This window comes from Pteropus vampyrus, unplaced genomic scaffold (assembly GCF_000151845.1).
Source record: "Pteropus vampyrus isolate Shadow unplaced genomic scaffold, Pvam_2.0 Scaffold486, whole genome shotgun sequence".
In the NCBI taxonomy this organism is placed as follows: Eukaryota; Metazoa; Chordata; class Mammalia; order Chiroptera; family Pteropodidae; genus Pteropus; species Pteropus vampyrus.
Genome location: NW_011889267.1, coordinates 825592 through 837715, shown reverse-complemented (window position 1 = coordinate 837715; position 12124 = coordinate 825592). Strand labels below are relative to the sequence as shown.

At 35.4% G+C, this 12124-nt stretch overlaps 1 protein-coding gene across 1 annotated transcript in view; it reads right to left on the bottom strand.

The window, feature by feature from the left end:
- LOC105307279 (src kinase-associated phosphoprotein 1-like) overlaps positions 1-12124 on the bottom strand; it is a 76320-nt gene that overhangs the window by 35388 nt on the left and 28808 nt on the right. Inside the window, exon 2 of the mRNA XM_011382708.1 lies at positions 9227-9332. Coding sequence (XP_011381010.1) covers positions 9227-9332 — 106 coding nt within the window. The remainder of the gene's footprint in view (positions 1-9226; positions 9333-12124) is intronic.

Genomic DNA, 12124 nt, shown 5'->3' with positions numbered 1-12124 from the left:
AGCACATGGATTCTAGGAAATAAAAAAGAAAGGATTAGAAGAGAGGTCATTAAGAAAGATGAGAGACGGTGGAGATGAGAAAGTGCAAAGCTGAATAGGAAGGATGATGACCCGAGGCAGAGGGGCTGGGGAAGAGTCACAAAGGTGGCCGGAATGACTGGCATCCATGCTCCAACAGAACTCCAATACATGGTCTGCACTCTTGTAACCTTTTACCACAGAATGTTAGAGAAATGTTATCCTAGGAGACATTTGAAGAGATGGTCATTATCTTTACAAATTGCTGTATATCTCCTAATTCTTAGCACAAAGAAAGCATCCTATCTCTGGAAAGATTATGTGGGGCTGGCTATGAAATAGTAAACCTTCTCCTAAAAAAGAGGGTCTCTTATTCTAAGGTTTAGCCTAGATCTAAAAACACATTTATAACAGTTTCCCCCCATTTACTCAACTCACATCATTGAGCTCATACCACATGCCAGCACCATGCTAGACTTTTTTTATTTTTTAATGAACATGAGACCATCCGTGCCTTTAAGGAGTTTATAATCTCCAGAAATACGTATTCTGAGTTCCGAGAAACTTAATTTAAAAAGAACTTAAAAGTACGTGTTAGAGCAGTGCTTCTCGAATGTTAACATGCATACAAATAACCTTGAGATGTTATTAAAATGCAGATTATATTCACTAGGTCTGACTGAATGGAACCTGAGAGTCTGCATTTCTAACAAGTTTCCAGGTGATGGTGTTGCTGGTCCATGGGCCACACTTGGGGAGTCTTAAGGAGCTGAAGACACTAGCAAAAAAGATTCCTTTCTTTACCTTTTTTATTACTTACCTGTAAAGTTCTGAAAATCTTTCCTCTTTTCCTTGCTAATTCTCCTATCCATCCATTTATTTAATAAAAAAGAGTGGAGGGGGTAGAAAACCTCAAACGAGGGCTGTTTCTTCTAAGCGACTATTAGCTACACACACTGCTTTCGTGAACATGTCAAACATCTATCTCATGTGATTAAATACTTCTGTGGAACCTCTAATATTTCAAACAGAGCACCTAGCTATTCAGTGAAAGAATAAGAGACTGGGAACAGCAATTAATTCTAGTTATGCCATATGGCAGTATAGAACAGTGGCTGGAACCTGAAAACTCAATTTCACAAGAGTCCTACTTATTCTGAATTTTAATGATTATAGGATCAGCAAACATATGCCTACCAACCTGCTCCATTTACACAAAATTCTAAAGAATAATCACACTGCACGCTCATAAATGATTGGTTTTTCCCAAATGGACTTAAAATTTCTCTCCTACCAGATTCTCAAAATAACGTAGCTGCTGACAGCTCTGGTTTAATTTCCCTGTTAAATAAAATATACAAACAGTCCTTTTTAATGAATAGTATTGCTTGCTTTCTTATCATTTTCATCATCAGGTCACAATTTTGCACAAGTCTAATTTTCTCTGATTCTGGATTCCTCAGCGCTGGGGCTGGTTCAGGTGCTGGCCCACCTATCCCTCCATTCCACCATATTCTCTCCTTTTCACCTCTCTCCAGAATGGAGACATTATCATTTTCAACACATACTCCATCCCCTGTCTTCTTAGAGCTAAGATACTTTCATCTCTTGGACATCTAATAACTTCTAGATAAGGACAGAAAAATCAGTTCTTGTTCTGTGAACGTTTGTCTCCAGTGCTTGAGAGACTATCCTAATATCTTCTGAACATGTTTTAGTGATAACATTTACTGCACTAGGGCCAAAATGATTTTCTGCCACTTTCGATTCTAGTTCAATAAAAGAATAAGAGCTTTGTTTCTAACCTCTGTCATTTTTAATACCATAAAATGATTTTAAAAATGTAAAATTGAGTTCCATTTCCTACTGGACTACCAATCTCATATTAGCTTTCCTTTTATCAAATTTATGAGAAAAGTCAGAAATTGCCTTTCTTTAAAAAAAAAAAATCAAAACTTCAGGATCTCCTGGGAAGAATGTCTGAATTGAATTTCAGCTCTTAATAATTGCTGGCCTGGAAGTTTTAAAGAAGAATAAAAGTTAGCTACTTAAAGTTAGTTAGTTATGTCAGAAATAACAAACTGAAGGATTATCCCTTAGTCCACACTCATCCAAAAATAATGTTATTCCTAGAAAATTATCATCCTAAAAAATCACAAGTATGTTTATTACATTTCCAAATTGAGGAAGTCTATGGTTTTCTGAAACCACAGTGAGTGAAATCTATGGTTTTTGAACTGCAAAGTGAAACAAATAATGTTTTTTTGCAAGCTTATAGTATTATGAAAAATTTCAAATACATGTAAAAAGTGAAAGAACACCTGTATGTACCCAAAACCCAGACTATGATTCACATTTTGTTACATTTACTTTGGTACATATCTATCCATTCATCTTATTTTTGGATACATTCTCAAATAAATTGCAGACATTAGTACACTCCATCCCTAAACACTTTAGCATCCTATATAATTAACTAAATTTCAGTATTTATTTACAGTTCTTTTAAACCAATAATCTTTTAAAAGATGCTTTTTTTTTTTTTTTGTAATAACTTGGCTAAGTAAGCCAAGCAACCAATTGGAAGTTCTACATTCTAAATCCTAATCTTTTATTAATTCTGTTACTTAGAGTAATTTCTTATGTCTCACTTCTCTCATCAACAAAGAAATAAAGGCTCTTGGCAGACATGGCAGAAGGTCTCTATTACCAGATTGTACAATGGAGTTCGTGGTTATGGCAGAATTCACAAATGAGAGACATTCACTACTATAACTTAGGTAAACAGCTAATTGGATATTATGTGGGCATAAAGTTTTCCATAAATTATAATGAGAACCTTATAAGGCTCACAAACTCGAGGGAGCTTGAGTTTGAACTCTTAATGATAAGTCATCTTATATAAGCCACAATGTGTCTATGATAAAACAATGTGAAGCTGGACTACTGAAAACTGAGTCACTCCAAGTGGGAATTTCATAACAAAGCACTAGCATCAAATTGAAATTTTCCTGGCTTTGCCAAGCTGTGGTATTCCTGATTTGTAAACTCCTTATTAATTGACTACAGCAAGAACTACCACAGGAAGAACTGCTCCTTCCTTTATGAGCTGTTTGTTCCTCTACACTGGTTTTTTTTTTTCCTTTTGGAAGATTGGCCCTGGAAAGGATATCCTTTGAAGCCTGAAGAATCAAAACTACTGCACAGCACGGCTGAGAGTTTTGAAAAAATATTATGAAGAAACTACACTGGACCTGAGGCGACAGGCTGAGATCTTCCCAAACAGGTCAGTGGTTGGTCTGTAAAATATTCCCATTGCCAAGGAGGCCGTGACATCTTGTGTAAATCAAAAACTAAAACCCTAAGATATCTCATTTCCATTTTAAATGCATGGGGGTTAAATATGGATATCTAGCAGTGGAGAAGTTCCTGTGGGATTGATTTTTTTTTCCGTCTTCTCTGAGCCCTTTGCTGAGCATGATAAGTAGGACCGCATTTCATTATCAACCCTGCTAGCACTGCACTTCTGGGAGACTAGATGAGGCTACACAGTGGGAGAGAAGATCGGCTTCCAAAGAAGAAATGATTCACATGGCGTTAGTATAAAAACCCACTTTAGGCCCAACTCATTTTCAACAGAATCATAAAATAAAATAAAATCCTAAGGAAATGAAATTTCCTGCATCCCTTTCCAAATTAAAAAAAAAAAAAAAATCATAGCGATACCATAAAAGAAATCAAATAGAGGATTCGAGGTTGCATTGGTCACGTTTGCATTCTTGTAACATTTGGGAGAAAAAAATAATTCTAAACAACATTTTGGGGGAGGCAACTTAAAAAGAAAATGTAAGAAGGGGAACCTTCAGTCGAATCAGTCAGTGTTATAAGAAATAACCTCAGAACACAGAGTTGGGCTCCTGACAGCCAGCCCAGTGCTCTTGCATTTCTCTACCCTTTGCTCCAGTTTCATTGTATCAGGAGGTCGACACACAGTAGGTCTGTATCAGAAATGAGAGAAATCAAGCAAATGAGAGGAAACTGCAGTCAGAAAAGTCCTGCACGACAAGGTTCTTGGAGATCCACAAATAGGTGAGTACAGAGAGGCACTTTTTGTCATTGGCTTTCTGTAAGCAGAGAAAATAGTACAGCACAGGGACAAAAGACTAGCTCCAGATCAAATGAGAATGAAAATCGAGGCTAACGCAAATGGTAGTAAAATGAAGACAGTAATTTCATACAAATGATCTTTTCCCATGATGCATGAATTAAGAGCCTCCATTTAAAGACAAATAGAAAAGCTTCATGTATTAAAAAATTGACCCTGAGGATTTCTTGAGACCTTCCAAGATAAATCCCATTGAGTAGATAACAGGAATGCACCAAAGTGATAATGATGGCTGTAATTCTATCAAGAGTAAAGCAAATTTCAGTAAACTATCTGGCCAAAGAGTAGTACTCAGCTTATTATTCTAATGGGTTAGTTCAACCTGAAGGGTGCAAGCTCGGTTACCTGCCTGCCTCCTAGATTACATTTCAAAATTCCTTTCACTCTTGATAGAATATATTATTCTGTTTAAAGAGCTCAGCACTGAGAAGTTTTAATAAAGTTTTGAAAAGGAACAAATTTATTCATCCAAACTTTTTTTTTAAGACCCACCTATTATTACTTAGAATAAAAAATACTGAAACGTTATTATATATTTATTTTATGGGATGCCAAAAGAGAAAAGCTTCTGTACCCTAATACCATCATACCAGACCAGTGTAAAAAAAAAAAATAGAGCTATTTAATCATGGAGCTGGTACCAAACCCAAGATACCCACACAAGTGAAAGAATAAACAAAGAAATCCTCATCATAAAATTAAAAAGAGAGTTATACATTTCAAGGCTGCTTTGAAAGGACAGGAGACTTGCTATGAAAGAATGCATAATAAGATGATCTTCCTTTCCAGGTTAAGCCAAGAGATCGAAAGCAGACAATATTATATCAGTCTTATTTGTAGAGTATTTCAGACTAAAAAACATAACACAGCCCTCCACTCCCAGATAAGTATATCTCCAAAAATCTTTAAGACAATCGTGACTCTCAACATATACTCACTGAATAACAGTGAGCTAGTACAGGAATTTGGCATATAATTGATCACTTGAGAGCCCTGAGGCTGTTGCGAATTTTTATTTTCTTTCTTGGTTTAAGGATGTGAGGAAGGGATAGGACTAAAAAAGGAAAGAATGAATTTTTATCCTTTAAAATGTGGTCGAATTATTGCTATGACTTTTGAGCCTTTTCAGAGCTCTTTAAACTTAGATGGATTATACCAGTACCTTCTATTCTTTTTTTTTCCCTGCGTTGGCACTGGAACTCCAGTATAAGTAGCAAAATGAACAACAGCAAGAAATGTTATGAGCAAGTATGTCAACTTGCAAGTAACACAAATATATAAATAGCACATTATATATGAGTTCTCTTGATAAGCACACTTCATTTGAATGTGTTTTGTTTTGATGGTTTTAAACTCAATAACCAGCATTTAGGAAAAGTTAAACTTTCTATATAATTAATGGTAATGATATTTACAGTATGTTTACTACTTTGAAACTCATTCCCAAGAGTCATATCAGAGTAACTACTTGTCTTTATTCCTATAGTACAAAGGCATGTGAATGACATATTCTTAAGCTAAATCCTGTTTTAAAGCTAAATCCATGTTAACCTGAAAAGAAAAACTTAAAGTTCCCAAAGAAAACTGGAATCACTTTTATAATATTTGTACTAATGTATCGTGTTTCACGCAGAGCTATATACTAACCACTCACAATGAGACATGTTCAAGACACTCTTTCAGCCTATACTTTAAATGTCCTGGGGTTTGTGGGTTTTGACCATAACCCTGTTACATAAAATTATTTCTTTATTTCTTTCCATTCCAATGTGCTATCAATCTACCTGTCTCTTTTTGAAACTCCTTTAGGTTTCACAAAAGGAAACAATACTCCAAATTTGTTTCTATTGGCTCCGGCCTTTACAGTGAGCATAAAGGACTAGTTGTTCCAAAATAAGCCACTGTGAGAGAATTTATCCCTATGTCGGTAATAAAAATATTCTATTTTCTTCATCCCTTCCCCCGCTCTCCATGTATTCTTCCTGTCAGATGGCTTCCCCTGAATCAAACCTAAAAAATGCTCTGTTTCTCCAAATGCATAAGAATGGCATACAGCGTCTGAGTGTAGACCATGTCTGCTTCATTCCAGGTGTCTCACATCTGGTACTGATCCTGCAGTGACCACTGTAATAAAACAGGAAGAGCCACTGCCTGGCTTTCATTCTAATCATTCTCTAAAGAGCTCAATGAAAACTTGGACTAGGAATATGAAAGATGCAGTTTTCAGGGAGAAGATTTAAATGAGGAGGCAGTTTGAAAAAGAGCAACAAACATCACAGCTCAGGACATTAAATACCACAATAGGGCTTCATCTCCTTGGCATCACAGACTGTCATCCATTTTTTATCTTACATGGAAAACATTATCCTTCATTGGTCACACTGTTAAACCAAAAAAACTCATGTGTAGGTAGAGATACAGATACAATTTTACTTTTTTGTTTTTAAGTCTGGGAGGGGCGAGAATAGCTAAGCTACTTGTACTGAAAAACAGATGAGCACTTGGAGGACACCCATGACTCCTGACATAAGCAAAATTTCCTAAGGTCAGTCACTCTAGACAATAGAAAGGTGGTAAATGGCACATTATAACAGCTGTGATGGAGTCAGATGCTTTAATTTACAGCAAGTCCACAGCCTTGACAAACACTACTGAATTCCAAACCCCCATAAAAAAATAAGGCCATACCCCTAGAGTTTACCAAGAATCAAAGGCAGTGTTATTTTCACTTCTCTCCACCCCTTTCATTCTTAAGCAGCACAACATGGAGGAAAGAAAGGAACTAAAGCAAGGACATGGCAAAGATACAGTTGTACCTTCCAAACGAGCCCTGATGTGCCAAATTATAGTTTTAGATAGGTTCCTACCCCGACCCAAATTTACCAAATCCTTAAAATATTATCGCTTTAATATGACTAAAAATAAAACTTTAAAAATAACTTTCTATAATTCTTTTCATGTTACTCAGCATTTAACTCTCAAGTTTGATGACTTCCAAATCTCTTTTTGGACACAACTGCCCCACAACAAAAGCACAAGCTTTCAGTGCTTTCAAACCAACTGGTATCGATACATATAAGTGCAAAACACTGATCAGTCATAAATGAGACTACGGAGGCAATATGGCTGAAGAAGATGATTCAGTAAAACAAGGGTTACAGTAACAGGATAATGATTGAATGGGTAGATATAAAGCAACTTCAAACAGCTTGCCAAAGGAAAGCCTCATTTTTCCATTTTCTTGTGCAGTATCTAATTTCTGGCTCCTCATTTCCTCCGTGATCTGATAATTCTGAATTCTAAATAAAGTGTCATCTTTCTTGCAACAAATCAATGAACAGAAAACACCCATCCACAATGCAGATGTTTCCTAAAGCTTCTGCTGATGATTTCCTGAATGTCTATCCCACAAACCACACAGCAAGTTCTTTAAGAACAAGAAAACTTCTCTACACCATAACAAACATAGCTTCTATGTGCGTGTGCATGAGTGTGTGTGTGTGCGTGTGTATACATTTTAAAAAAAGAGGACTAAGAAGTAATATGCAACTGATAACAATGAGTCACCACAAAATCGCCTTTTGTTACCAATTTCAGATTGAAATTTAGCCCTTTCCAAATGCTGTGGTACAAACATATGAAAAGAAAATTCCTACTCATTGTATATTTGTCCCTACAGATACAGTAAAATTGTTTTTGTATTCCTTATAACAGATTTATACCAATAGCACCCCCATATACACAATTATATTTTGGGCATCCCTCTCCCTATAATACAATTTAAAATAATTCCGCCTGTGTTCCTCCTGCTAGCTTTATAATAATCCTATAATATAAAGATCAGTTTTGTATTATTAAAAAATAAAAAATTCTATGGGTTACTAAGTAAGCCTTCAGGGTCACAACGAAGCCTGAGCTTATCTACTAATAAAGTAACATACGACAAAGTTAGTTGTTAAACACTCTTCCAGCCTACCAAAAATTATAGATGTTCTCACTTTTGCAAAAACCTCCCATCTTCTGTATTCAGTTTGTTTCAATTATTCAGGGCAACCCAGGCTGATAATTACACAGTCCCCAGTTGCTGAGTAAAAGTGATGCTTAATTAGCCAGCAGGAAAGATCGATTAAGATCCAGCAGGGCATCTTGTGAGGTTCTCTCACATTCCTGGAGGGAATAGATTCTGGCTGTGCCCTTTGAAAGGATAAAATTCCCTGCTTCTAAAGAGTTTCAGTGAGGTTTCTTAAGTGGATACTAAGATCGGTCAGCCACACGAATTAATTCCCAGTTATAAACCTGCAGATGCTCTCCCTTTTCTAAGAGAACTCGGTTCTAACATTCTGAATCACATTGCTATGGCGTTGGAAAAGGCTTAAAGTAGTATTCGCTGATCCTCAACTTTCATTTAGTTACCACATTTTTAGTAAGAAGTGGTTGAGAAATATATTGTAAAGGAATTTTTCACTTCTTTCTCCCCCACACAGGTGTATGCATTTGTCAGATGCTCACATTCTAAAAGTCACAAATTAAGTCAGGACCTTTTTTAAAAAAAGAAAAACTTAAAGAGCACGATATCCAAACCCAATCTGATTCCAATATGGTCAAAGAATCAGTCTAGGTTAAATTTTCTATTAGGAAAGGAGATGTGGAAATAAAACTAGGACAAACAGTCACAATGAAAATTAATGACCTCACACTGCCTATCGTCTTCCCTTTAGTAACCTGGATAAGCATAAATGTTTAGCTTTTCACACATTTTGCAAAAGTGTGCAATAAAGACCAACATAACAATCCAAAGCTAAAAGTAGAATAATTATCTTAAGATATGTAATTATCAAAATATTTACATTCTGGTAAACTACATAACTATGCCTGCCTACCTCCAATCCAATGCAGAAAATATTTATTAAGCCTCTACCTAGTATAAAAAACTCTGATAAGTATGTCTTACCTTGTTAATTTATACAGTATTAAAGTAGACTTTACTAATTATAAATTGTTTTAAGGCTTAGGAAGAAGAATAATCGAACCATTTGTACAAACCTAGTTTTGATTTGCTGAAAGCCCCGAAGAATGTGGTCTCTGTGGTCCCTGGCAACAGCACTGAGGTTCTCATTCCTCAAACCTTCCGCCAGAAACTCCTCAGCATCTAAAAGAAAAGAAAAGTTGATCAGCAGAAAAGATGTACTGAGGGAGAAAGAGGAAGATCTGAAGAATTAAAAAATAAATATTATTTTCTCTTTAAAAACTTTAAATTTGCAGAAGAATGTGAACATACTTAATGCCACAGACCTGTCCACTTAATAATGGTTAAAATGGTAAATTTTATGTTATGTATATTTTACCAGAATAAAAAATAAATAAAACTTTACATATGCCTATAAGTGATACTTTTCGATAATCTAAGAACTCGTTTTGAATTTAGAATGCATATATTACAACAAGAAAAAACTATTTCCAAAACCATTTTAAAGAAAATTTAAATAGGAATTACCACTGATGGCAGAGGATGGACTGTCATTTTCATAAACATATAAATATTACAAGCACTTCATAAAAGGTCACAGGTCAATAGAAGCTAGAAATACCAATAAACAGAGCTGAAATAAAAAATAGAGCTAACCTGTAAAATCAAGAACAAAAAGGACAGGCATTAAAGAAGAAAAATTAATCAACAGATGCATCATCAATGAAAATGACAATGAAACCAAGTAAAGGAACCCACATGAAAAAGAAAAATGTGTCCAAGAGAAGGAAACTGTAATTAATGTGAGCATAGATTATAAAATAGGGATATGAAACAAATATATAATATGAAACAAATCATGTTATGTTGAAAGAAACTGGGAAGGGGGACCTACAAATTTTCAAAGACAAAATACTGTGATAATGATTACAATTGCTAGAAATACTAGCTACATGCTTTATTATGCATAAAAGGGTTATCATCCCTAAAAAGTATATAAATAATATAGTTAAAAATTTTCACCTCTAAAAATAGTGCCTGTAATATGAAACTGTATCATATATACTATCAAAATAAGGTTATAAATTTATACAGTTGGGTTACATAAGCATGCTTAAAATTTTGTTTTATACTCAGAGCTTTCAGCGACACCAAACAAAAAATCCTAGATTGCCATCACCAAGACTTTTGATGAGGATACAGGATTTATATACAAAAATCAATTGTATTTCTATATAGTAGCAATGAACATACTAAAAATAAAATTAGAAAAGTTGCATTTAAGGTAGCACAAAACAGAGTTAAACACATAGGAATATATTTAACAAAAGCAGCATAGAATTTAAACTCTGAAAACTGCAAAATATTGTTGAAAACGTTAAAGCCTTAAATGGAAAGGCAGCTCATGTTCACAGATGAGAAGACTTACTATTGTTAAAATACAAGTATTCCCCAAATTGATTCAAAGATTCAAAGCAATCCCTATCAAAATCTGACCTGGCTTTTTTCTAGAAATTGACAAGCTGATCCTAAAATTCATTTGGAAAGTCAAGGGACTCAGAATAGCCAAAGCAATTTTGAAGGGAAAAAAAATCTGCAGGACTCACATATTTTATTTCAAAATTTACTATAAAGCTGTGGAAATCAAGACAATATGGTACTGGTATAAAGATAGACATATAGATTAAAAGAATAGAATTGAGAATTTAGAAATAAACCATCACATTTATTAACTTTTGACAAGGATACCAAGACAATTCAATGGGAAAGAATAGTTTTTTTTTTAACAAATGGTGCTAAAACAACAATATCTACATGCACTACAATAAAGTTGAACTCAAACAATACACAAAAATTAACCGAACCAAAGACCTAAATGTAAAAGCTAAAACTGTAGTACTCCTAGAAGAAAACAGGTGTAAATCCTTGTGACCTTGGATTAAACAATAGTTTCTTAGATATAACATCAAAGAATAAGCAACAAAAGAAAAAATAAATTGCTTATCAGCAAAATTAAAAACACTGTGCTTCAAAGGATGCCATCAGAAAGTAAAAAGACAACTGATAGAATGAGAGAAAAATTTTGCAAATCATATAGCTGATGAGATTTATATGTAAAATATACAAAAAACTCTTACAATTCAATAATAAAAAGACAAATAATCCAGTTTAAAAATGAACAAAGGATATGAATAGACATTTATCTGAAGAAGAAATACAAATGGCCAATAAGCACATTAAAAGATGCTCAACATCAACAGTCATCAAATAGCCATACAAATTAAAACCACAATGAGATACCTTTCACACCTGGGAGGATAGCTACAGTCAAAAACTGGACAATAATGAGTTCCAATCAAGACGGTGGAATAGGTAAATGCTGTGCTAGCATCCTCCCACAACCACATCAAAATTACAAAATTACAGAACAACCATCTTTAAGAATCGCCTGAAATCTAGCTGAATGGAAGTCCTATAATTAAGGATATACAGAAGCCACATTGAGATTGGCAGGAGGGGCAGAGACAAGGAAAGGGCTGGGCCCATATTCACGTGTGGCAGTTAAAAATCAAGAGAGAGAGATCTCAGCTGAAGAGGTCCTCACCAAGGAGCAGAGGGTCGCAACCCCACACCAGGCTCCAGATCTGAGAAGAGAAGTCCCCATAACTTCTGGCTGTAAAAACCAGTGGGGATTGTGGCTGAATGAGATGGAGGGCTACTGAAGTCCCAGGAATTCCTCCTACAGGGCCAGTACACAGAATAACTCACTGATGGACTCATTTGCTCTGAGCCCCGGCACTGGGGCAGCAGCTCAAAAGATGCCAGAGACATACAAATAAGAACTGAATTGTCTGGCTTCAGGGCAAGAGCTGGAGGGCCAGCTTTCTCCCAGCCAGAAGTGCTGGCAGAAGCCATTGTTCCTTTGTTGAATCCTCCACCCCTGCCTCGACCCAGCCTCTACACGAAGGCAGCCA